The 27,964-nt window shown below is 34.3% G+C and overlaps 1 protein-coding gene, 1 long non-coding RNA gene, 1 other non-coding gene and 1 pseudogene across 3 annotated transcripts; 3 read left to right on the forward strand and 1 right to left on the reverse strand.

The window, feature by feature from the left end:
- Position 1: 1 nt before the first annotated feature.
- Positions 2-23,573, reverse strand: LOC120217612. Its single transcript, XR_005525162.1, has 3 exons — positions 23,563-23,573; positions 5,408-5,415; positions 2-151 (listed from the first exon to the last, which is right to left on the reverse strand). It is a non-coding gene; the product is annotated as an uncharacterized LOC120217612 (long non-coding RNA).
- On the forward strand, positions 2,072-2,144 carry TRNAR-UCU. Its single transcript has one exon. It is a non-coding gene; the product is annotated as a tRNA-Arg (tRNA).
- On the forward strand, positions 11,572-27,884 carry LOC120217606 (annotated as a pseudogene).
- LOC120217605 (mediator of RNA polymerase II transcription subunit 21-like) lies at positions 14,633-16,056 on the forward strand. The gene is made up of 4 exons (XM_039214691.1): positions 14,633-14,947; positions 15,035-15,112; positions 15,209-15,260; positions 15,837-16,056. Exons 1-4 carry the CDS (start codon positions 14,741-14,743, stop codon positions 15,911-15,913), a joined length of 414 nt encoding a protein of 137 aa, XP_039070622.1. The 5' UTR covers positions 14,633-14,740; the 3' UTR covers positions 15,914-16,056.
- Positions 27,885-27,964: the final 80 nt, after the last annotated feature.

Below are 27,964 nucleotides of genomic sequence, written 5' to 3' on the forward strand. Positions count from 1 at the left end.
TTCATGTATCTGATCATATTAATTGACGATTCTTGCATGTTGTCTGTAATAATATTTTGTAAAAAGAAACTTGTATCTATACAAGTAATTGATCATACCATGTAACTTTTGATTAGAGATTTTATGAGAATTTTACTCCACTCCTTGAGAGCTATGGCATGTAGACATGTCGGATTGATTCAACAAGCTTCGTTTCAGTTATCTTTGTTGCTTAGATCATAAGACGTAGGCACGATGTCATAGTGTAGGGACGGACTAAGGGGTGGGTAGTAGTCTCCTAATAATTTCAAATTAGTATATATTTTAGTTATTTTCTTTGTTTTTCTAAATTGATAATATGTTTTCTTCTTAGAATTTTAGAAATATATCTTCTTAGAATTTTAGAAATATATCTTCTTAACATAAGATTTTCTGCTCGTTCCTGGAAGTACAGACATCCTCTAGGGAGGGCTCAAGTGTCGGAAAGTGTCGAATATGATCAATTATTAGTTGAAAAATATAATTTAAAATAAATATCATTAAATATAACTAGTAAATTAATTTATATGATCAACAAGCTGGGAAGTTCCACAAAAACTCAAACAACTTAACATTATCATGTATTATTAGGGGTGTGCAAAATTACCCGACCCGGTTGACCCGACACTTTCCGGGTCGGGCCCGGGTCAAAAATTTTCATTTTCCGGGTATCCGGTTACTCGAATACCCGGTTAAGTTTTTTTTATATATTAACTAAAAATGGCTACGATGCAGGTTACCCGGATCTGTTTTTTCATGTTTATTTGCATGACTGAATTTAAATACTTCCGAAGGATCTGAAGTTTCTAAAAGATTTTGGATTCCAAGTTATTTCTAAAACAATATTGACCATTATTGAGAAGAATGAAGAGAATGAGTTGAATAGCAAAAATCCGTTGTAGTTTATTTAGTCAACCTAAGTTTGAACTTTGGTTGTCTTCTAAAACTTTCTTGTACTCCTGGTCTGATATTGTTCATCTGCAGCGCGGTAAATTAGTTTTTTTTCTTGCTATGTTGGAATTATGTGGTTTGTGTAATTGGGAAATTTTAACATCATGTAATGGATATTAAATTCAGATCTTCAACTTCTAGTGCACCTTAACATCATATTTCCTTGGTTACCCGATGAATTTGATTCGTTTAGTAACATTCTTTCATTTTCTTACATCAACGAAAAATCTTACAAAGCAGTTTCTCTCCTGAAGCGATATTGAGTGTAATTTATTCACTTCCTTAATATTTTCATAATCTCAACGTCGATTTGTTTTTGTTTTACTCCAATCTTCTAAGAAATCATCAGTGATTTGAAGTAAAGCATGTTTGATTGACTGCATTCATTAAAATTATGAATTTGAAGGTCTGTTGAGTTTATTTTTATGTGCTTGGATGGTTTAATAATTTTGTGTTTTTGTTTTTGTTTTATTTAATAATTTGGAAAAAAAATCCGGGTATTCGGGTACCCACAAAATCCGGGTACCCAGAATATCTGGGTCGGGACATGGGCCGAGAAATCACTGACCCTGATGTTCCGGGTACCCGGATTTACACTCCCTAGGTATTATCCAACATGACCTGTGAGCTTCAATTCATGAGTTGGTTCAAAATATTATTGGAAACAACTCACTAATATTTGATCGAATCAAGTTGAGAAAACTTTAAATTATTTGAGTTAATGAATCTTATTTTATAATTCAAATTTTATTCAAAAAATTTTTTAAGTCTAGTTGTTCAAGTATTTATTTAAATTTAATTTATAAATATTTATAATCTTATGGTATTATTTAATTCTAATTTAAACGATTTTCTATAATAATGTAAGATATATATATGTATATTCCTTCGTATTTTCTTTTATATAATATATAATATCACTCAGAGTTAAATTATTCTACTCAAATTTAAAAATAAATTCATTAATTAATAAAAAAGTTAAGTTATTCAGACTCTATATAGTTTAATTCGAATTTAGATTTTTTATAGTTGAGTAGGATTTTGATCACTTTTATATGTATAATATGAAAAAAAATTATACTAACTCATAGTAAACAACAAAGCACCTGTGGCCTAATGGATAAGGTGTCTGACTTCTAATCAGACGATTGTGGGTTCGAGTCCCACCAGGTGTGTATTAATTTTTTATGTTTTCAGCTTATCAATTAGCCCATTTCAGGCCCATTCTTCGTTTGGTCGTGTTCCACGCAGATTACACTATCCACGAACCAAACAAAATCTTGGTAGAAAATAATAAATGGAATCAGTAAATTCTGGGTTTCATTTATTCCTCATCACCATTTTTTCTCTCAGGTAATTCGGAATCTCCTACAAGTCAAAGGTACCTTATCCTTTTTTCTTTTCCTTTTCTGTCCTCCAATGTAAAAACTGTACCTTTTCTTTAAAATAAACCATTGCGTTAACAGTTTTTGCTGATAAAAAATTTGTGAAATAAGCATAACTGATTAGGTTTTTTTTTTAATGATTATTGGTTGAGTAAGAGATTCATATATGGGATTTTGGGTTAGTTCATAACTTAGCTGAAAGCATCAGATCCGTCAACCTCTTTGGATTGTTAAAACAGGACGCCATTTTCTTTAATATTTGTATCCATTGCACCATTTTTTACTTTAGAATTCTAGGGTTTTTTAAATGCCTGATGTTATATGCTTTAGCCCCAAATTTTCTCCATATTTGGGCTACTTTTATTCCAAGATAATGTGGTCTTGTTGTAAATGGGAAGGCTGCCCGCTTAAAACGTAGAAGCTGGTGTGCACTGTTTTACATGCACGACCTTTAGAGCTGTCTGATTTATCCTTGGTTATTATTTGTGATTTTCCCCATATTTTGTAGATTGGTTTCGGTGTTTTTCGGGGTTTCGTGTTTGCTCTATTAGTGATGGGAAGAAGGGTCCATGCTCTTGTTTTACGAGCTTTCCTTCCGAAATAATTTGTTTGTAGCAAGAGAAACTTGGAAGCGTTAGCAGCATCTATCATGAATGTGTATTGTCTGCTTAGCTGACCAAATATTTGAGAACCTTTGATGTGAAGATATCAAGATGACGAGACATGTCATAATCGGATGTATATCCATCGGGCTTGTTCTTGAATCTAACCATTACATAGATGATCTTTGCGGCATGCATGTCTTAGTTCATCATCGATAGCTCTTTCATTGAATAGCCCATTTCTAGTATTGAGCACTTATGAAAATTCAAACACAACTATAATTTCTATATGGCATTGAGAACATATCGATATCAGAATTTTTTAGATCAGAACCGAGTCTACTCCAAGAACACTTGCCTATTGCATCAATGGCTGTATTATGTTCTTGATATAGTTTGTTATACTTTGATTAGTGTGAAATATGGTTAACTAGTATAGAAAAAGTAGTATCTTGATCAACTATGGATTTATACCGTTTTTCTAATGCACTCAGTTCTTGTGTGGTTATTGATGATCAGACTTCATAGTTCTAATTCTTTTCTAATTGCATGTAAACTATTGCAAAAGGAGTTATGAAACGACAATATGAGTTGTTCATCCATCTTTGCAGGATGAGCTTCAGGAATCAAGGAGCTAGCTTATCTTCCTCTGCAGACCCCGTGCGAAACTGAAGCGTGGGCGTCCATATGAGGACGAGAGTGTTCAAGGTGGCAACACACCTGTGACACCCAAAACTGAATCTGAACAGAAACAAACAAAGTATGTGGATAGGTAACCCCACCTCTACTGACATTTTAGGTTAGATGGTTTCTGGTGTCGTAGAAGGATCATTTGATGCCAGGTATCTTCTTAATGTTAAGGTATCTGATACCAATGTGCATCTAAGAGGTGTTGTTTTTCTACCGGGGGCAGTTGCTCCCTGTTACTGGTGCAAACGATGTGGCTCCACATGCTAAGATGTACAAAAGAAAAGATATTCCTATCCCATTTGTAAACATTCAAGGTCATCTCCATGTTGCAAGGTCATTTCTACTTCATTCTCATGCTTCTGTTAGATGGCAAAGTTAGCAATCAAAACTAGGCATCGCAAAGAAAACGTGTGGCCAATGGGTTTTGATCCACACTTGACTTTTTTAATATGAAATTTGGATTTTAAGTTTAGTTTTTTTTAATTACACGGTTAGTACCTTAACTATTATTTTTATTTTGTTTCAGTCACTTAATTATTTTTTATTTTAAAATTATACATAACATTACGTTTTAGTTTCATTTTCCATATAAAATTGTTAGCGTGATATTTTTTAAATTTTTTATTGATGATGTGATATAATCTTACGATGACATGTAAGTATCACTGTTAATTTGATAATGGTAGATGATCAAAATGAAACTAAAATGTAAGTTTAAGTATGAATTTAAAACAAAGAATATTTAGGTGACCAAAATGGAATAAAAGTGATAATTGAGTTAGTAAATGTGTAATTTAATGTAATATTTTATTAAGCTTGATCAAGTTTGAGTCGGGAGAATCTGTCTTGTCCCTAAATAATTACTAAATTTTTTTTTTTTGTATCTGTATCTATAGACTATTCGTTAAATTTTGATAAAAATATATATGTAAAAAATTAGTATGTAAGGAATTAAATCACAATTTATTTTAATTTTATGTTACTAAATTAATAGTTAATTCAATTAATTTTTTATTTTAAAAAAGATATGATAAATTTAAAATTATTTTAGACTTTGTTTGGCTAGATTTTCAATTAATTTTTAAAATCGAATTTAAAATAAATAAAAATATTTTTAATATTACTATATCAGGTCAATTCAGATCCGCCGGAAACCTGTCTCCTTTCACTTCAGATCAAAACTCAATTATCATAAGAAAATAACTCCCAAAACGGGTAAATTTATTTTAAAAAATTAAATTGATAAAAAAATATAAGCATCAAATTAAATTTATTATTATATTAAAAATTAGAGAAAATAACCTTAGTGACCGAAAATACCTTATAATATACGATTTTAACCAATTTTTTTAGATTTGCCAAAATGACCAACTAAATCGCAATGCGATCGATAATTCGCAACGTGATCTCCGGTATCGCAAATCAGTTTCCAGATTCGCAATGCGATTCTGACTATCGCATTGCGATTTTTTAAATTCGTGTTGCGATTTTCCGACTATCGCAATGCGAATATGTAAATCGCAATGCGATTATGACTATCGCAACGCGATTATGACTATCGCAACGAGATTCTGACTATCGCAACGCGATGCTGACTATCTCAACGCGATGCTGACTATCGCAATGCGATTTTCAAAGCGCCATTATTATCGCAACGCGTATTTTTTTCAAATTCCAAACATGAATATTAATATATCATAACACTGAACCGTCCACAGTATATCCCGTAATCACAACTCATAACCTAAAACCCTAAATCACAACTCAGTCTCATCTCCATCTCTCACTCTCTAAGGCGACATCCGTCCCCATCTTCGACGAAATCAGTCTCCATCTCCGGCGAAATCCGTCTACCTCCATCTCTTAGAGCCACCCTCACAATCATTCACAGTCAGAAATGGAAAATCAACCAAATCAACCACCGATGAATAGTTTTTTTAATTATTTTTATTTTAAAATTTTTGCATTATTATTAGGTTTTTCATATTGAAATTGATGATAAGTTTACTGGTAATTTCAATAATAGATTAACCATTTCATTTATATTGCTTATTAAATTCATTCGATTGCTGCCAATACTGCTAAACTGTTTAGTCTTTAAACCCTGTGAATTTAGTATTTGTCTTTGTTTTGTCTTTTGGTTGAAGTAATGCAATCCATTCAAGTTTTAATTTTAGTATTTGAAACCGAGAATCGCAACGCGAAATGAAAATCGCAACGACATAATCGCAATGCAATTTTAGTTTCGCGTTGCGATTTTCATTTCACGTTGCGATAGTCAAATTCGCGTTGCGATAGTCATTTTCGTGTTGCGATTTTCATTTTCGTGTTGCGATTTTCATTTTCGTGTTGCGATTTTAAGTTTCAGAAACTATTCTTCTTCTGCAAATTGAAACTTGAATGAATTGCATTACTTCAACAAAAAAACAAAGAAAAATACTAAAATCACAGTGTTGCAAATTTAAGTTTGAAGAATAAACTACTACTCTTTATGTTTATTGTTCTTGGTATATCTTTGCAGTGTAGTTTTTGGTATATCTAACTTGGTATGTTTATTGTTTTTGTAGAACTTTTATTCGGCTCAATTGACCTTAAGAAATAAAGTAAGCTGGCTAAAACAATTGCGTCGAAGCTTTCACTTGCACAAAGAAAAATATTTGAGGATACTTGCTTCGAGCCATGGCTGAAAGTACAACATCCGGGTGGAGATGCTATGTAGACCCATATGTTTCTTCAAACCATGACTAGCGATCTACCAGAGACTATACAACGTCGTGATGAAGAGATATGGTTTGATTTTCCACCGGCGTATACGTGTTTTGGGCGGGAGGAGTTTTGCTTAATCACCGGTCTACGCTTCGGACACGATGATGTAGGTCGGTACACTAGACATATTACCCGCCTATCATGGTTATCCCGAGTTTTTCCTGAGCTGTCAATGGAGAAGCCGAATTTACACGTGGAAGACTTGACGAGATTATTGAATAAGAAAGATGGTTTTACTCGGATGGATGACGTCGATGTTGTCCGAGTATGCCTTCTAATACTTTTGCATGCCGACTTTTTAGGCAGAGAGGCCAGACAACCTATTTCTAATGATCTAATTAAATTGGTAGAGGACCTAAATACATGGAACCTGTTTCCGTGGGGTTCGTATCTATGGAAAGCTACATAGAATAAGTTGTCGTCTGCCTTTGATGATCGAAAAAGTTTGTGTGGCGATGGTTCCAAATACACTTTTTCAGGCTTTATTTGGGCCTTTAAGGTAAGAATTTTTATATAATGTTTCCAAAATTATAATTAATTATTTAACAATTACTAATGTTTGTTATTATATTGTTTGTAGATTTGGATATTTGAGGCCTTTCCCGCCATGCAGACATATGCATTAAAAACTTCTAATGATATTCCTAGGGTTATTTCCTGGAAGAGGAAACGGACCTTGCAGCAATGGGAAGATTTACTACTGTATACGACAATAAATAATGTAAGTTAACACAAATACTACCATATGTTTATAAACAAGTTATTACTAGTACAAGTTTAACTTTGTTTGAGCTTTTATATTGTTAGGAGGCCAACACTCCATTACAGAGGCTGACACCCGCGGAAGCTGAGCTTGCCACTGATTGGTGGAAAGCTAGTAAGCGTTTTTTTGATGGCATGGATGATGAGCGCAGTCTCCACTTCGAGAGCCATCACCTCACCCAGAGAGCCATCACCTGATCGACCCGACTATACACCTCCACAATGAAAGCCATCACATATTCTGTCACATCATCGAGCCTCTTCTCCACCGTCACCTCATGATAGGCGACCGACAAAGATGCCACGACGTTTATCTCCCTGTTCTCCACCTCCACCTCCACGGGATGAGTTAGGGGAGTTACGTGATGAGGTCAATGCCTTGCGTGAGGAGGTCGGTACCTTACGCGATGACAATGGTGCATTGCGTGTTGAGGTGTCTACTTTACGTGGTGAGGTAGCCGCTCTACATGAGATGGAAGCATCGTTGCAGAATGAGGTTCATACTCTACGCAACGAGGTAAGTTTAATATTTTTCATATTTAACTTGATGATAAATTTACTCGTAATTTCACTTAGATTAACCATTTCACTTAGATAAACCATTTCACTTAGATTGCTTAGTAAATTCATTCGGTTGCTGCCAATACTGCTAAACTGTTTATTCTTTCAATTTGAAAATTTACTTTCGCAACGCGAAAATGACTATTGCAACGAAAGAAGAATAGTTTACTTTCGCAACGCGAAAATAAGAATAGTTTACTTTCGCAACGTGAAAATGACTATTGCAACGAAAGAATCGCAATGCGAAATGAAAATTGCATTGCGATTCTCTCGTTGTGATAGTCATTTCCGCGTTGCGATAGTCATTTTCGTGTTGCGAAAGTAAACTAATATTCTTCTGCAAATTGAAACTTGAATGGATTGCTTAGTAAATTCATTCGGTTGCTGCCAATACTGTTAAACTGTTTATTCCTTAACCCTGTGAAGTTAGTATTTGTTTTGGGTTGTCTTTTGGTTGAAGTAATGCAATCCATTCAAGTTTCAATTTGTAGAAGAAGAATAGTTTACTTTCGCAACGCGAAAATAACTATCGCAACGCGAATTTTACTATCGCAACGAAATAATCGCAATGCGAAATGAAAATCACATTGCGATTCTCTCGTTGTGATAGTCAAATTCGCGCTGCGATAGTCATTTTCGTGTTGCGATTTTAAGTTTCATATTCTATTCTTCTTCTGCAAATTGAAACTTGAATGAATTGTATTACTTCAACCAAAAGACAAAGACAAATACTAACTTCACAATGTTGAAAATTTAAGTTTCAAGAATAAACTACTACTCTTTATGTTGTCATTGAACCTGCACTAAACCTATATGTTGTCCTTTTAAATGCTTATATAAATGATTACTTCTGGAATGTTATCTGATGCATTTTGTGAACAATGATAGAATAATGACTTGGGTGAATACCGTGCAAGTTTGAAATATATTTGTCTTTGTTTTCACTGTTTAATATCATATATGTTTATTTACTGATTTATGTATTAATTTATTTTTAGAGGCCCGCTAAGGTGGATGCTCTACGTCGGGTTTTTCTTGTAAAACGGAGTTCACACATCAGACGGCGTGCACGTGCCATTACGTCTCCATTCACCCCAATAGTGCGAAGAATCTGTAAGAAAAAGCTCATATGCCATCGTTCAAGAGGCCTCCCCTATCGTTCAAGAGGCCCCTATCATCCCTCAAGAGTCCCCTCCCACCGTTCAAGAGGCCACTGTAATCGTTGAAGAGGTCCCTCCCAACATTCTAGATCCCGATTCACACGGCATAATATATCGAATTATTGAGAAACCCCCTCACGTGCCAGACATGATGGATGACTGTTGGCTTTCGTATAAGTTATCGGCCAGTACCATTCCGGCAGATGAAGTGGAGAGGAAACAACTACCGAAAACAAATCTGGATAATACCCTTTGGGCTAAGACCGCAGTTGATTTTTATCTACATGAGCGGAGCCAAGGGTTTTACGCTGACATATACAAACTCAACGATGATATGCATTTGTTGATTGAACGGTCTTGGTGGGGTATGTTATTAGGGGTTGAAGACAATGGCTATTTCGATGGGGGGTAAGTCTTATATTTCATTTTGATTAATTTTTTTTAAATTTATGTAATTCACTAATATATGTCTTTTTTTGTAAAACAGCATATTGATGCATGAGTGTCACGTCTTCTAATAATAAGGAAATTGAAGAAAAAAATACGCGATATACAATTATGCCGACATCTTTTCACGTAGTTCACTTGAAGAATCAACGAACAGGAATCATATATGTTGGCTAATGGACAAGCTAAACTTTATCCTGCATGGTGGGAGGTCGATAAGGTTAGTATTTATTTGTTTAAATATTTTAAAGGTGTTCATAAATAAGTGCGCAATTTGAATTATTACATTTCGATGCATGTGTTTATTCCTGTTTTGGAACGTACTCATTGCTTCTCGTCGAGCTTCATCTCTCATCCCTAAAGACAATAGTATATGACAGCATGATAAATTACATATCATTATCTGATTTGAGAGATATTATTAAGGGATGGAGCTCTCATTTGGCTAAATTATTGGATGCGATTAATTATTGGGCTTATTCTGGAAACAAGAAGCCAAATAAGTTCAATGTTACAGTTATCAGAGACGAGACCGCGCCACAACAAACACCGGAAGCCAGAGGGGATTATGGTCCTCTCGTATGCATATGCTTGGAGCGTTTGACGATAGGAAGTACACAGTTTCTACCTCTCACCGATAGAGATAGAGGTGCAGTAGGCTTGTGGTTTCGGCATTTTATGGCTAGAGCGATATATGCGAGACGCTGCCTACCTGCATCCGCATTATGAAAGTGTTCATAAACAATTTGTAAGTCAAATGAGAGTGTTGTTAAGTACCTAGAATTCAATAATAATTTGATTTTTGTTGGTTTTAGATGTGTAGAAAGTGTTATTTGAGCAAATGTTTGGTTTCTGCAGGTTAATCCTGAAGTGAGCTGCGTAAAATTGATATATGGGTTCATAAACAATTGTCTGGGGTACACTTTTTTTGATTGTTTAATTGATTCTTAGAAGTCTGATTTGTTTAATTGATGAGGAAAATAAGAATTATTATCATTTTTTGCTTGTTTAATTGATTTATAAAAATTGATTTGTAAAAGTTTATTTGTTTAATATTGATGTGTAAATAATTCTTATTTGTGCTTGTTTAATTGATTGAAATGTAAAAGTTGATTTGTTGATTTCAATATGCATCATATTGAAGGCAAAAGACCTGTTGGAGGTACACTTTCGCAACGCTAAACTCAAAATTGCAATACGAAAGACAAAATCGCAACGCGAAAGTCAATTCGCGTTGCGATAGTCTAATACGCTTTGCGATTTTCTCGTTGCGATAGTCAAATACCCGTTGCGATAATCAAATTCGCGTTGCGATAGTCAAATTCGCGTTGAGATAGACAAATTCGCGTTGCGATTTTTGCGTTGCTATAGTCATATTCGTGTTGCGATAGTCAAATTCGCGTTGTGATTTTTGAGTTGCGATAATCAAATTCGCGTTGCGATAGTCAAATTCGCGTTACGATATTCAAATGAATGTGTAATAAGTGATAACAACTAAACATATCATAGCAATGTTCAAACTCAAGTTACTAGTACATGCCTAACTGAAAATGTTAAAAGTTTACACATAAAATACACATAATAGTCAAATTCGCGTTGCGATATTCAAATGAATGTGTAATAAGTGATAACAACTGAATAGATCATAGCAATGTTCAAACTCAAGTTACTAATACATGCCTAACTGAAAATGTTAAAAGTTTACACATAATACAACGTTTGCATTTAAAAATCACCTAAGTTAATAGTCCCAAAAGGTGAAGCCGGTTGTGACTGGTGATCCACATGTCAACCTTATATGACCACTTTCCTTGCACCGACTACATGTCGATCTCTTCTTCTCTTCACCCTTAGACGGTATACGATCATGACTTTTTGGTCGGCCAGGTAGCCTTCTGTCCATGGCTGGTGGCAAAACTGTTTGTAAGTCATCTGGTATGTCCCACTCAGAAGGATGTGGAATAGGGTAGATAATCTCGGCATAAGTCTGTCGATATACTTTTGTAGTGTAGTAATCCATAGTGTATGTGCTTGAATCATCTTGGTTTAGATGAAGAGCAACTTTTATAACATGCCCACACGGATAACTAGATGTTTGCCATTTCATACAACTACACGTCTTTGTATTTAGATCGACAAGCCCATTTAAATTATTATCCAGTACTTAAAACAAAGTGTTTGAACATGGTTCAACTCTCCATGACGTTGACTTCACAACACGTTTCGTTATCTTTTTTTCAGTCAATGGTGTAACACGATGTTCCAATGTTCCTATAAATTTAAATAAATAATACTTAGTAAAATATATGATAAGTTACGAATTTAAAGAAATAATACATGCATGGTTTCTTTTCTTGTAGTACCACTGTTGAATAGAGGCTCGAAAAAACTCCATTAACATAGTAATGGGTAATTTCTGGGAATGACGACTTAGAGCGTTGATTGATTCTGCACTATTAGACGTCATGAAACCATATCTTGCTCCAAGTTGATGTACTCTTGACTATCTTTCAAACCCGACATCTTCTAGTGTTTGAGCACACTGAGGCAAAACACATCTTAAACAATTTATATGCTTATTAAAATCCACTTCCCGATAAGCTTTTACAGCCTTCCAGTATGTTCATTTGTGATTTTTTATACCAGCAGACATTGATTTTAGATTTCTATATAAATGAACACCACAAAGTCCATGAAAAGCATCTGGGAAACACCTTCTAACAGCGTTGTCAATTGAGTTTGCCCTATCGGTTATAATTGTCAGATTGCTAATAGGACCTATGCAATCCCTGATATGCCCCATAAACCATATCTATGAATCAGAGGTTTCAGATTTTCCAACCCCGTAAGCTATTGGCAGTATCCCATTGTTAGCATCCATGGCTACTGCTAATAAGTTTACTCCAAGGTATCGACCTTTTAAATGTTCTTCGTCAACTATAATAACTGGGTGCATGCAAGTAATAAACGAACGAATCTATAAAATCATATACACAAGAAATATAATCATTTAAATGTGAAATGCATGTAACTAACAAAAATGAGTCAACAAAATTATATTGATTTACTAACCGCAGCACCAATGGCGATAAACAGCAACTCAAAGCATCCATCTCTATCTGTTTTGATATGAGTTACCGACTCAGGATTTTTCAGCTTTAAATTGTGACAATAAGCCGACAGTTGGGCAAACGATGCTTCTGGCGACCCCCTCGACAATTCCAAGGCATAACATTTGGCTCTCCAAGCTTGAGAATATGAGATACTAATCTTGAACCGAGTATTCATGTCAGTCATAATTTCATGTCCCCGATATACCATGCCATTCAAAAACATTAACTCAACCAGAAAACCACCCAACACCTTTTTGTTTGCCTGTCTATGGTGAGGAAACACTTAGGTTCTTGAACATGTATGTTTATCAATAAAAGTCCTAACTTGAAACATTTCGCAATCTTTTATCCTCTTTGCAATCATACGCCACATACAGTTTTTGTCAATCATACACCTTGTTTCGAAACGATCTTTGCTTGATTTGTTAACTTTTAGTTGATAGCCATCTTCCACACATTTCGTATACAAAGCTATCTTCAAGTCTTCCTTTGTATCAAAATAATCATCTTTCTTGATACGAATAATTTTTGTGTATCAATCAACTGCTATTTTTACCAACTCATCTTCCAGTATCTGAAATAATTTTGGCATATTCCAGTTATACTCCCGTAGCATTTTCTTCGGGGACTTTTCTTCGGGGATTTCTTCTTCTTCTTTTTCTTCTTCAGGGTTATATGAATTACAGAATGAATGTTCAACATGTTCATTCACAGTCTTAACTTCCTCCTCATTATCATCAATAACATCTTCCTCGGCAGCGGCTGTTTCATCATCAAAATTTGGGTATTGACCAATATCAAAATCATTACACACAGGGTCTGTTTCTTCTTCTAAAACATCATCAAAATCCGAGTATTGACCAAGATCAAAGTCCGGGTATTGACCAAGATCAAATTTCGAATACCGACTAGTACTCACAATTTTTTCTGTTGGCTCATCATCGTCTAACTGGTTAATACGAAAACCGGAATTTGCTGCTGAAAGTTGATTGGGATTTGGATTAGGGAAAGGTTGTGGGTTTTGAGATTGTGTTTGGTATTGGAAATGTGGTGAAACAAAATTTCCTTGGTGGTGAAATTGTGGTGGAACCATTAAATTTTGAGCACCATAAACTGGGGTTGAAAAACTTAGTTGATTACTACCCGCTACTGACCCAACTTCACTACTTCTAGGTTCAACAACATACAATGTAATATCATCTTGCGAAACACTAATGTAAGCAATGAATCATTCAACATCTTCATTGTCGGTTAACAAATAAACTTTACATTTTCTCTGATAAGATAACCTAAATCCACTTAAGGGCTCTAAATTCAATTTATTTGCAACACGTAACATTAGAGTTTCATAAGTTAATTTTTTTAATGACAATTTTAGTTGAAGATTCATGGGTAAAGGCATATATTGTAAAACACCATGAACATTCTCCCATGACCCTCCAAAACACAAATCTATCCAAACATGATCAACATTAGATGATTTCATTATTGTAAATTAATTTACTAAACAAACTAGCTGCGAAACTAAAACATGTTGCCGGATGGGGAAGGATGTCGTTGGATATAAGAATGGATGTCGTTGGAGAGAGTGATAGATGGAGATGGAATGAGTTGCGATTTAGGGATTTAGGTTATGAGTTGCTTCTGTTGGGTAGTTATATACCCAAAACATTTGTGTTGCGAAAACTAAAACCTGTTGCGAATTTGAAATTCAGTGTTGCGACAGTCAGAATCGCGTTGCGATAGTCATAATCTCGTTGCGATAGTCAGAATCACATTGCGATTTACATATTCGCATTGCGATAGTCGGAAAATCGCAACGCGAATTTAAAAAATCGCAATGCAAATTTAAAAAATCGCAATGCGATAGTAGAATCGCGTTGCGAATATGGAAACTGATTTGCGATACCGGAGATCGCGTTGCGAATTATCGATCGCATTGCGATTTAGTTGATCATTTTGGCAAATCAAAAAAAAATTGGTAAAAATCGTATATTATAAGATATTTTCGGTCACTGAGATTATTTTCCCTAAAAATTATAAGTGCTTGTATTACACATAATTTCATTGGGCCAAGATCAGAAAATTTTTATGGAAGTTGAAACCTCAGCCCAAATGACTCCCCCTCTCTGTCTATTTTAATTGATTTCCCCACTCAAAATTCAAAGTTTTCTCCTGTCTCTGGGTTTTCAGATTCAAACAGTTTTCGAAGCCTCAAGACCAAATTTATTGAAGTTAACATCCGCAAAACCTTTGCATAAGATCGGGGTTTTCTCTTGAAGAAGATGGATATCATTTCCCAATTACAAGAACAAGTGAATTCAATAGCAGCCCTAGCTTTCAACACTTTCGGTACACTGCAACGAGATGCTCCACCCGTCAGACTCTCCCCTAATTACCCAGAACCACCTCCCAATCCCACCGAGGACCCAAACAATTTCGCCGAACAACCTAAGCTTATGAGTGCCGCTTTTGTCAAGGCCGCTAAACAGGTCAGAATGCGTAATTCAATGATTAGATCTTGTGTGGGAATGTTAATGATTATTGTTTCTGGTATTTTCTTCTTCTTTTTGCCACAGTTTGATGCGTTGGTTGCTGCGCTTCCGCCTTCGGAGGGAGGTGAAGAAGCTCAGCTTAGAAGGATTGATGAACTCCAAGTATAAAGAGTTTCCAATTGTTTATTCGTTTCTGAATTTCATGTTGGAATTTCTTTCTTTTGATTGTCATTTTTGTTTTCTTCATTTGTCTTCCAGGCTGAAAATGATGCCGTGGGTCAAGAACTTCAGAAGCAACTGGAGGCTGCTGGTACATTTCCCCCCATCCTTTTTTATTCTAACATGATTGTGAGTGTCGGATACGGGTATCGAACCTTTATCCGGAGTACTTCAATAAAAAAATGAATAGCCCTGGCAATGCAAGCATCTTCCATGTTCTAAGGAGATGGTAACAGAGTGACTTTTCTCCCAATTTGTGCCTCCTTAATGAACAAAGAGAAAGGGAAAGATAATTACGAAACTACTAACTTGTATGTGTAGTACATATTTAAGACCTAGGCTGCTTCTGGATTAGATTGGACAACTAGAATAGTTGCTAAGTGTGCTTATATTCTGCCTTTTTGTGATGTATATATGTAAGGAGGAGGATGTTAGCTTAGTGTCGGTCCTTCCCCAAGTTTTTTAGTTTGTTTTCAACTGCTGTAAACGTTGCTTCAACTGCTGTATACGTTGCTTCAACTTATCTGTCTTGGAAGTTTACCATATAAATACGACCCGGAGAATTGAGTTCCCGAGTTTAGGCTGTGGATCTGGATTCTAGACTATAACTCCGAAGAAAGGTTTTGTCTTAACTATCCATACAACGTTTCCTTGTTTTTGTTTCCAGAGAAGGAATTGAAACAGGTTCAGGAGTTATTCAGTCAAGCAGCAGATAATTGTCTGAACTTGAAGAAACCAGATTGAAGTCCTTTATGCAAAGTTTATTGTATACTTAAGTTTGTATAAAACTTTTCCATCTGGGCTTTTTGATTCTGCACTAGAATTCAAGCAAAGTACTCTTTTTATGTTTGTGAAAAACATATTTGCACAGTTTTAAGATAAAATGAAGTTATGCTTGCCCGTTGGTACGTACCAGTTTCAAGATGAAATGAAGACATGCTCACTGGTTGCAGCTTTATATACAGTGTGCATCTTCCACAATTCAAATCATTTTCATTTCATTGAATAGAATCTGAATCTTGAACGGATCATGCACCCATCACATTTTCAATATGGACTTTTGCAGACAGATTCAATAACAATTTGTTATCTGTTTAAGCAGTTGGACTGCCTCCTTCAATCTTCTATCTGTGATCTCTTTTAGGGAAACAGTACGAGGATTCCTGCAGGAAAGGGACACAACTTAAGTTGTGGTAAAAAGGGTTTAGAAAGGAAACAAATGTTTAATGGTTAAAGAATCCAACCTTTTTTCAGTTTTCAATCTCCTTTTAAGTTCTTCAACAAGAATGTGTACTCTCTTCAAAAGAGCAGGGAACCTGTGTACAGCTTTCACACCTTTCGGATTCGAACATATCTTCTTCAAGATCTAGGAAGCAATAAAGTAACCTTCTTCCTTGTTCCTGTAAATATATAAATTATAGGCAAATCAGAAACAAAAGAAACATAATATGTAGCATTATCTTGAGTGTTGAGAGTTGGTTCAAGAATATGTGGATAACGAGCAAGGTTTTTGAGTGTTGAGAGTGCATGCTTTAGAACCTCCTGATCGGGGATGCTTCGACTGGCTGAGCAAATCTGAGCGAATCTGTTTTCAGTAGAATGCCGATTGCACCCTCGGTCTCAAGTTCTTCACAGCATTTCAGAGAATGGGCTGTATGGCAATTTAAGAGTTGACATTAGTATGTAGATTCAATCTCATTTTAGCCCATCAAACTAGCCTTTCGCTCATTACTAGGGGTCCTTTATATGAGTCGCATACAATACTCGTGCCAGAGTCCAGATAACATAGATTTCATTTGTCATGATTTAAGACGGTCGATATAACGAGACAGGATACTGCATCGTTCAAGAATACATGCACATGTGTAAGGATGGCATGATCGGGTGAGTCAAATTTTTTATCAACCAGAACTTGACTTGAGTATTCTATCACTCCATCCGATCCGATTTAGGTTTAGGAATGTTTCACCGACTTGACACCTAACTCGATTTTAAGAGTAAATTCACATAAGATCCGATCCAATACATTTATATATAACTTTTTTTATTTTTATTAGGTAAAATAGAGATCAAATTGAATATATATATAGTATTATTGTAATTATTCATACATATAAAATTTTTCATCCCAAATTCGAGTTGATTTTATCCTTTAGACAAAAAACCGACACAATCATATAAGATTGGAGTGGGTCTAGCCCATGTCTGTCCCTAATAAGGAGTCAGAAAATACAAAAAAAAAAAATTGTAAAATAAGGCACGCTCACTTAGATCATAACAATTGTCTCCCAAGTTTTTCTCATTGTTATCCATCCACGCACTGATGATTGAATGATGATAGCTGATCTGTTGGAAAGCTTTCAGACACTTTCGCCGCCGGAAAATACTTTAGATTTTGCTTCTTCTTCGTAAAACTTCTTAACAGCCAAATGACTCTGAATTTTCATAAATTTTATTTAAACTAAAAATATATCATATACTACTATCGTGGAGTGGAACCTTTTTTTCATGATAGACTATTGCCTTCCACAACGACTCATTAATCCCAACCAAAAGCATTTCGAGTGCTTCCTATCCGCCACGCGCTTTCTGATTCGCGTTGCATTTGTCATTCAACAAAACACTACCGCTATTAAATATTGGGTAAATTACATCATTATTTGTTTAATTATTTTTCACTCCTATTTAGATCACTAAAATTTTAAATTTTTTAATTTAATAATTTAACTTTTGAATTACTCATATTTTATTATTATTTTTATATGACATGACGTATTATATTAATATCTTTTGCCACAAACAATTATAATAAAAAACTAAAATTAAAAATCATAAATAATCCCTTAATCCCAAGACTAAACCCTAAAAAATATACTCAAACCATAAACCCCTGCCCCCACCCTCACATGACAGTTCTACTTCCCCGTCTACAGGTGAAGCCACTCAGATTCAGAGAAACGATGCAACGATCGAAGAAACCATAACTGATAAATCATACACAACCTTATTATCTCCTTCAAGCGAGATTTTAAGCTGATTCTCGAATCTCTTCTCACAAGTCAAAATTTCATTGGCCGCATCATTAAAACTCTGCACATCAAATTTAGGGTCATCTTTAACAACATCATTGATGGCGATTGGAACATCGTATTCCATAATGACATTGTAATAAATGACACAGTCGAGAACAGATTTCTTCAATCTTTGATCCTTGGATTCTTTAAGTAAAATCGTGATATGTCTCAACGTTGCTGTGATTTTGACTTTCGCTTTGTTCGTTTCAATTGGGGCTTATCTTGGCATATCTACGTCGAACTATAAGGGTTTGATTGGAGAGCCAAAATGCAGAAATTGTGAAAAGGGTGTTGTTTTGCAAGTTGTGTCAATCAGACCAACGCTATTTTATCAAGAATTTAAAAGCAAGAAAAATGAAGGAAACTATGAAACGGAAAAGAGAAAAACATCAAATTTGGTTCATTTTTTTGTGTTTTATGATTGAAGATAAGACAAAAATGAGAGGTACGGTAGGGATGTGTTGCGTCGAAGGTGAAGGTGTGGTAGGATTTTAATTTAAAGATTTATGATTTGGCTATATGATTTTAAGATTTGATTTTAAATTTAGATCTTGAGTGATGAATTATGCAGTTTACCCTTAAATGTTCTATGCCCTTTCGCAATCCGTTTCTTCTTCTTGCTTCGTTCAAAAAGATCTCGTTTATCTGAAAGGGGAAAAAGAATCTGTTTCGATCTTCAAAACCCTAAAACAAAGTGGAAATCAATTAAACAATTTGATCGAATTAGCCTTTCGATTATTTTTGTTCTTTTGTATTATTATAGAAATTTAAAAAAGAGCTCTCTTTTATTTTGTAAAACTAAAAAAAATGGCTCAAGCCATTGAAGAATGGTATAAGCAGATGCTGGTCATCACTCGCTCTTATCGCAAAGCTGCTTTTGTTATCACTATTGGTTGCTCTCTCGAAGTATGCCTCTCTTTTTTTTTTTTTTTTGGATTTATTTATTTTTTCAATCTGGTCAATGATATTGATTGTTGAGTTTCAATCTTCAATGATTTGGACACTTTTTTTAAAGTTTATATGCAAATGGGTATGGTTAGTATGGGTTATTTTGATCCGTGTTTATCTCAATTTAATGAAATTTATTGATTCACTTTGGATTTGATCCACGGGTTTTCATTCATGTTTCAAGAAAGTTAGGAATTTGGGCAGGCAAAGTTGATTTTTTTTTTTATAATAGGCAATGTATGATTTATTATCCCATCTTGATTTTGATAGCAATTAGAACGTGTTTGCATTGTTGTGCTAATCTGATTTTCTTTGCAGATAATATCACCTTATAATCTGTACTTGAACCCTAAGCTTGTGGTTAAACATTATCAAATCTGGCGCCTCGTTACTAACTTCCTATAGTTCCGCAAGATGGGTAACTTCCATGTGCTTTTATGTCTGAATGTTATGATATATCTGGTTTGTTATGCCGTGGACCGATGTTATGAAAATGCCATGGATGTTTTTGCTCAATATGTATACATATTCCTGCTGAAACAACAAGAGCCGGCACTATTATGTTTCCAATTTTTTAGTGAAAGTATGGAAATGCAGTTGTCTATTCTTGTTGTTTTAAAAGCTTGAATAGAATCAGTATAGATAAAAGTGAAAGGAATTAGGTTTTAAGGACAAAAATCAATTCTATACCACCCTTCGTTATTTTACTTTCTTTTGGAGTTTACACCATGAAAGGCATTGAACATCTTTATGATTAGTATTGCTTATCTGAAAATGTCTCTGTGATTATGATTGAATATGGTACTCTCAAATCGATTAGCACCTTTAACATGGTATCCCTTTATATGCCAGATTTGGATTTCTTGTTTCACATGTTCTTTCTTGCTCGGTACTGCAAACTCCTTAATAGAACACTTTTAGGGGAAGGACTGCAAATTTTGTTTACATGCTTTTTTTTAAGCTTCTGTCTTAACTGGCATTGTGCTTATTGGTGGAATGATACCTTATCTGTCGGCATCATTTGCGAGAATCATATTTCTAAGCAATTCATTGCACTCATGATGGTAAGCCCTCTGTGCTCGGTTACATGCAAAACACGTTTTATTCGGTGTTTATGTTTTCTGATAGCCATTTTGGAATTCATCTACAACCTGTAGGTTTATGTGTGGAGCAAGCAGAATCCTTTTATACATATGAGTTTTCTGGGTCTTTTTACCTTTACGGCAGCTTACTTGCCCTGGGTGAGTGCTTTTATTATTTCCATCCCCTTTTTCTTATTCTTCTTGAGCATGTTTCATCTATTTCAATGAACTTACAAGTTTAGAAAAAACAAAGGAAAAACGTGGTTACGGTGAATTTCTCATCGGGAAAGAGTTTAGTCTTCTTTATGCATTTTTGGGTTTTATCATACTTTGCCTAGTTGTAGAGTTATAATTGCTTCGTTTCTTTGTATGTCTTTTAGGTGCTTCTGGGATTCTCTGTCCTTGTTGGTGCCAGTGCTTGGGTGGATCTTCTGGTGCGTTTCCATTTCCTAAACCTACTTTAATGTTAAAATATTGGCATGGTATTATTAGTATGAATTCTATGCATATATCTGAAATTCATTTGTGTGTTCATCCGAGTGACTACAAGCTTTACCAGCTTAATTAAGTTTTTCATAATCGTCGTATATCATTATCACTGTTGGAGAGGTCTTGATGTGATTAGTGTGGAAAAGTGTCCTGATGTGAGGAAGAAAATTGCTTGGTCTCATCTGCTGTATAAGGACCATGAGAGTTCTTAATAATTTATGCAGTGGTTCTATAGACTGCCCCTTGTTCTTATATCTTAATTTTTGCCCCTTTCTTTGTCTACTAAATATTTTATTTATCCAGGGAATGATAGCCGGTCATGCATACTATTTTCTCGAAGATGTATATCCCTGAACGACCGGTCGAAGACCCTTAAAAACCCCATCTCTCATCAAAGCACTGTTTGCAGATGAGGATGGAGTGGTAGCACAGCCTGCAAATGTGAGATTTGCTCCACCACCTGCAGAGGAACTTCACAGGGATTAATTAGTCTTCCCTCCGCGAAACTAGACCAATGGAGCTTACCTTGGACGGTTTGATCTCTGCTTTGACACGTTAAATGCATAAAAAAGTGTGGTTCACCATTTCGTAGAAAAATGTTCAAGCTTACATGCTAATTATGAACAATATATCTTGGTTTGCGTTAGCTATGTATATAGGTCTTCCTACATTTATGCGGATCCAGAGATATTAGTAATTTATACCTAGACCGGGTGCTTTTGGTAAAATTTACTCACAAAATTAATGTTTTACCCCTTTTCCTTGCAGAACTCTGTGTTTTTCTTGTTTTAGTTGCTTGGTGAACCCTAATTCTGTTTCTTTATAGGGTGGAAAGTGCACAATTCTTTGGAGATGAAGTTGAGTGTAGCTCTCCAATTATGGCCACAAGGCAGAAGATCAGCAGGCTGCAATTGCTTGCTTTATAAGGTGAATGTTGTAGAACACCGACATATAAAAAACAAATCAAGGCATGTTTAAAGGCAATAATATCTGGAACAATGACAAAATGTGATTATTTAAGCTAAACCCTCTTAACTTTTGACTTGCATTCAACTATTATCCGGTCTTTTTAATTTGTTTTTAGTCTACAGAAACGATCTACATTCAAAATCTTCACAGGCTCTAAGTGTTTAGTATTAAGGATGTTTAAAAGGCGCGAGTTTAACCGAGGATCCCTGGAGTCTAGGTTCAGGCCCACATTTTTTGGGTACACTGCACCACCAATGAGGGCAACGTCTCGCAAGTCAGACAAGTCCAACTTTACAGAAAAGAAAACTAATAAGATAGGCATCACCAAATATTTGCAGATAACATAGTACTTTTATGCGTGTAAAAATTTAAAGATCAAATAACATACACAGATAACTACAACTCTAAACTTTCGCAACCCCCCATATTAAAGGTAGATGAAACGGAAATCACGATACTAGAAAAAAACTGCTGATATAATCTATAACTATAAGCATCCAGTATGATAATTCCAAATTATCCTTGTTACACAGAAGCGATAAGCTACGGAAAACTAGTAAAAAATCTTATACATTTAGTTCGACAACGAAAATTTTCAGCATTCAACAGAGGAAAGCCCATGTATTTGCAAGATTGCACAACTGCTTATGAATGTAAGGAGAGTAAGACAGTATCGATTAAAACATGTCAAGTCCTCAATATCACACCTACACGGCTACACCTACTACCAATAACCAGAGAATTGAAGATGATCTAAACAAATGCGGATTAAACTTACGGTGCAAAAGATCGTCATGTATCATCGACAAAGCAACACATCCGATAAGAACCTATACCAACAAGATCAAGATAAACAACTTGTAAAATGAAACTCACAAGCAAAGTCACAAGAACCTATAAAGAAGTAAAGTGGCATCAGTCATTTACCTTGTCAGCTAGAGGATCAAGATAAGAACCCACTACTGAATTGATCTTCATCTTTCTAGCTACATATCCATCCAACTGGGGGGAGGGAACAATAGAAATTATTTTTTAAAAAAGCTTAAAATTTTTCATTATATTTTACAAAAAATGAAGAAAAATGACTTAGTTTCCAATGACACATGAAAAAATCCAGAGAATCCATACCCAATCAGGCGCATCAGAGATGGCTAATCCCATAAACGTAAGACCGTACATTTCATTTACATCATCCTACAATTAACTCAGTGAATTAATAACTGCAAAAATTAATTAACAACTGAAAAGTTGTTGTACTTGAATTCGTCGATGCGGCGGTCAAAAAGGTTCGGGATTTGTTAGGGTTTTTGGTAATTAGGGTTTGTAGAGACCTGTAAATCCCCATTGATAAAGTATTACTTTTCCGAATGGTAAGACAAGAAAACAGGCGGTTCTTTGGAAAACTTATGAATGTCTTTGATTTTTCATAGGTTTTGCAAGGGTTCAACCAATACTATCTTTGAAATAGGGAAAATTCTATTTGAAAAATCCTTGTACTATCCATTTTTTAGATTTAGTTCCTATAAATATAAAAAAAATCATAAAAAACATAAATAAATAGACATGAGAAATAATAAATAAATATATATATATATATATATATTTTATTACAAAGGAAGGAAATAAGCAGACCATTATATAGCAGCAGTATGTGTGTGCAGCACGATCAAAATGCATTAAGATTTCATTTGATTAACCACGTTATATAATTTTGATTAAATTCTCTCTTGTAATAAATAACTTCACTGTAGGGATTTTATAATCTAACATGGTAATTACCAATAAAAGTTTCAAAAGGTGACCGTTAAGAAATGAAATTTTGATTAACCACGTTATATAATTTTGATTAAATTCCCTCGAAAATTTGATTAAATTTCGATCATCTGGGTAAATTACATATTTAATCACTTAATTATTTTTGTGGTTTCATTTTGGTCAGTAAACTATTTTTTTCTTCGAAATCATCACTAAACTTAAGTTTTTGTTCCATTTTGATCACCCAATTCGAATCGATTTATTTTTAAATTTATAATACAAGAATATTTATCAATTTTAAATTATGCCTTTAATTATTGTTGTTAATTTTTTAAAATTAATTTTTTTATAGTTAATTAACAAGTAATTAACCATCAATATTTTTCTTTTCTAAAAGTAAAACTACCTGAAATTCCTAGTATGATCCACACTCCCAAAAAAAACAAAATAGATCAACAAAATCCCATTGAACCAAGCTTCTTTCTCTCCCATCGAGAAGCGAAGAACAAATCAAAAATCAACCTACCATGCCCGTTGAGGTTATACTGATGAACGAGGTAGAGTCGAAATGGGTATCGATTTTAAACTTCTAAGCTAAGTAAACGGAGCATTTGGATGCTTCAAAGAATTTATTTTCCCCCTAAAAAAGATCAATTTTATATTTACAAGTGCAACGGTGCAAGTGTTATAAAGGTACAATTTTATATTTACACATGCACGTGTTATAACGGTACAATTTTACATTTACACATGCATGTGTTATAACAGTACAAAATTAAAATATCTGACAGCCTCTCCTCAGAGTAGTATAAAATCACCCCCATACAATTAGAATCCCTCTAAAACAAGAAAAAGAAATCTTCCCTCTTATTTTCACAACTTCCCAGTTTACCTCTCAATTTCACAACCATGACTGTCAATGCCCCCTTCACCCGTGAGTGTACTCTCTTTCTATTTTTCTCTTTTCTTTTCAATTGATTTCCTCTTGACTAATTTTATGCATTTGAAATTTCTTTAAGGTTTTTTCTTTATCTTCAATTTTTATTTTTTATGGATTAGACTGCTTCTGATTTAGTTATTATTGAAATTTTCTTGATTAGTCTTTTCTTTTTCCAACAATAAGAAGATGAGGAAATGCTTGTCCCACTTTATGATTTGACCGACAATTACCAGTCCATGGAATATACTCTTTTCCTAGAAAATAATCATTTTGAGACGTTTACTCTTTGAATACCTTACGTCAATGCAAGTTCCCAAAATATTGTTCTTATTTCTTGGGGTGTTTGATTTTTTTGTAATTATTGTAATTTTACATCTCAATTTGTTAGTTGTATCTCAAACTCGGACTGCAAATACTGTGAAAAATCAACCAGTGAAGGTTCCTCCTTCATCAAGATTCACTAGGTCTGCTGAGTGGGCTAGGTTTGTGTATTTGTTGGGCTTCGGGTAGGTTACCTGGTGGGCTGCTATCTTGAGCCTATAAAATAAATATAAATTGTTAATAATAATAATAATAATAATAATAATAATAAATAACGAGAACCTAAACAAAAACGGGTGTCTACAATATATATCAACTTTTAATTATGCCTTTAATTATTTTTGTTATTTTTTTAAATTAATCATTTTTTATAGTTAATTAACCATCAATATTTTTCTTTTCTAAAAGTAAAACTAACTGAAATTCCTAGTATGATCCACACTAAAAAAAATAAAATAGATCAACAAAATCTCATTGAACCAAACATCTTTCTCTCCCATCGAGAAGCGAAGAACAAATCAAAAATCAACCTACCATGCCCGTTGAGGTTATACTAATGAACGAGGTAGAGTCGAAATGGGTATCGATTTTAAACTTCTAAGCTAAGTAAACGAAGCATTTGGATGCTTCAAAGAATTTATTTCCCCCCTAAAAAAGATCAAGTTTATATCTACATGTGCAACGGTGAAAGTGTTATAACGGTACAATTTTATATTTACACATGCAAATGTTATAACGGTACAATTTTATATTTACACATGCATGTGTTATAACGGTACAAAATTAAAATTTCTAACAGCCTCTCCTTAGAGTAGTATAAAATCACCCCCATACAATTAGAATCCCTCCAAAACAAGAAAATTAAATCTTCCCTCTTATTTTCACAACTTCCCAGTTTACCTCTCAATTCCGCAATAATGACTGTCAATACCCCTTTCACCCATGGATGTAGTCTCTTTCTATCTTTCTCTTTTCTTTTCAATTGCTTTCCTTTTGACTAATTTATGTATTTGGAATTTCTTTAAGGTTTATTTCCTTTATCTTCAATTTTTATTTTTTATGGATTTGACTGCTTCTGATTTAGTTATTGTTGAAATTTTCTTGATTACTCTTTTTTTCCATCAACAAGAAGATGAGAAAATGCTTGTGTCACTCTATGATTTGACCGACAATGACCAGCCCATGAAAGGTACTCATAGTAATATAAAATCACCCCCATACAATCAGAATCCCTCCAAAATAAAAAAGAAAGAAAGAAATCTTCCCTCTTACTTTCACAACTTCCCAGTTTACCTCTCAATTCCGTAGCCATGACTGTCAGTACCCATTTCACCTATGGGTGTACTCTCTTTCTATCTTTCTCTTTTCTTTTCAATTGTTTTCCTTTTGACTAATTTTACGCATTTGAAATTTCTTTAGAGTTTTTTTCCTTTATCTTCGATTTTTAATTTTTTTATGGATTGAGTTGTTTCTGATTTAGTTATTGTTGAAATTTGATTGATTACTCTTTTATTTTTCCAGCAACAAAAAGATGATGATATGCTTGTGCCACTTTATGATTTGACTGACAATGATCATCCCATATGCTTGTGCCACTCTATGATTTGACTGACAATGACCATCCCATAGAAGGTACTCTTTTCCTGAGAATGTTTCCCCTATTAACTTTATCCTTGAAACTTCTAAGCTAAGTAAACGAAGCATTTAAATGTTTCAAAGAATTTATTACACATACAAGTGTTATAACAATACAATTTTATATTTACTCTTGTATGTGTTATAACGGTACAAAATTAAAATCTCTGATAACCGCTCCTCAGAGTAGTATAAAATCACCCCATACAATTAGAATCCCTCAAAAATAAGAAAAAGAAAATTTTCCTCTTATTTTCACAACTTTCAAATTTACCTCTCAATTTCGCAACCATGACTGTCAGTACCCCTTTACCCATGAATGTACTCTCTTTCTATCTTTCTCTTTTCTTTTCAATTGCTTTCGTTTTCATTAATTTTATGCATTTGGAATTTCTTTAAGGTTTATTTCCTTTATCTTTATTTATTTTTATAGATTGAGATACTTCTGATTTAGTTATTGTTGAAAATTTCTTGATTACTCTTTTCTTTTTCCAACAACAAGAAGATGAGAAAATGTTTATAACACTCTATGAGTTGACTAACAATGACCAGCTCATAAAAAGTACTATTTTCCTGGAAAATAATTATTTTGAGAAATTTACTCTTTGAATACCTTACGTCAATGCAAGTTCCCAAAATATTGATTCTTGTTTCTTGTGGGCATCATTGGAAGAACTATTTGATTTTTTTTTACAGTTTTTGTAATTTTATGTCTCAATTTGTTAGTTGTTTCTCAAATTCAGACTGTAAATACCGTTAAAAATCAACCGGTGAAAGTTACTCCTCCATCAAGATTAACTTTGAAAATTGATAACTTCTCTAGATTACACAAAAGGAAGCACTGTTCAGAAAATTTTATCCTTGATGGTTTTAAATGGTACATTGCTCGCTCCCTCGTTCATAGTAATTACCTTCCCCCCCCCCCCCCCAAGATTTTCTGTTTTGGCGATATCCATACTCTTGGTTTTGAATTTTCGCTCCCTCGTTCATAGTAATTACCTTTCCCCCCCCCCCCCCCCAAGATTTTTTGGCGATATCCATACTCTTGGTTTTGAATTTCGTAGGCGAATATTGATATTTCCAAAGGGTAACGACGTGAATCATCTGTCTATGAGTTTTCTGGGTCTTTTTACCTTTACGGCAGCTTACTTGCCCTGGGTGAGTGCTTTTATTATTTCCATCCCCTTTTTCTTATTCTTCTTGAGCATGTTTCATCTATTTCAATGAACTTACTAGTTTCGAAGAAACAAAGAAAAATGTGGTTACGGTGAATTTCTCATCGGGAAATAGTTTAGTATTCTTTCTGCATTTTTGGGTTTTATCATACTTTGCCTAGTTGCAGAGTTATAATTGCTTCATTTCTTTGTATTTCTTTTAGGTGCTTCTGGGATTCTCTGTCCTTGTTGGTGCTAGTGCTTGGGTGGATCTTCTGGTGCGTTTCCATTTCCTAAACCTACTTTAATATTGAAATATTGGCATGGTATTATTAGTATGAATTCTATGCATATCTCTGAAATCCATTTGTGTTTTCATCCGAGTGACTACAAGCTTTACCAGCTTAATTAAGTTTCTCATAATCGTC

The sequence above is a fragment of the Hibiscus syriacus genome, unplaced genomic scaffold (genome assembly GCF_006381635.1).
Source record: "Hibiscus syriacus cultivar Baekdansim isolate YM2019G1 unplaced genomic scaffold, ASM638163v2 tig00110187_pilon, whole genome shotgun sequence".
In the NCBI taxonomy this organism is placed as follows: Eukaryota; Viridiplantae; Streptophyta; class Magnoliopsida; order Malvales; family Malvaceae; genus Hibiscus; species Hibiscus syriacus.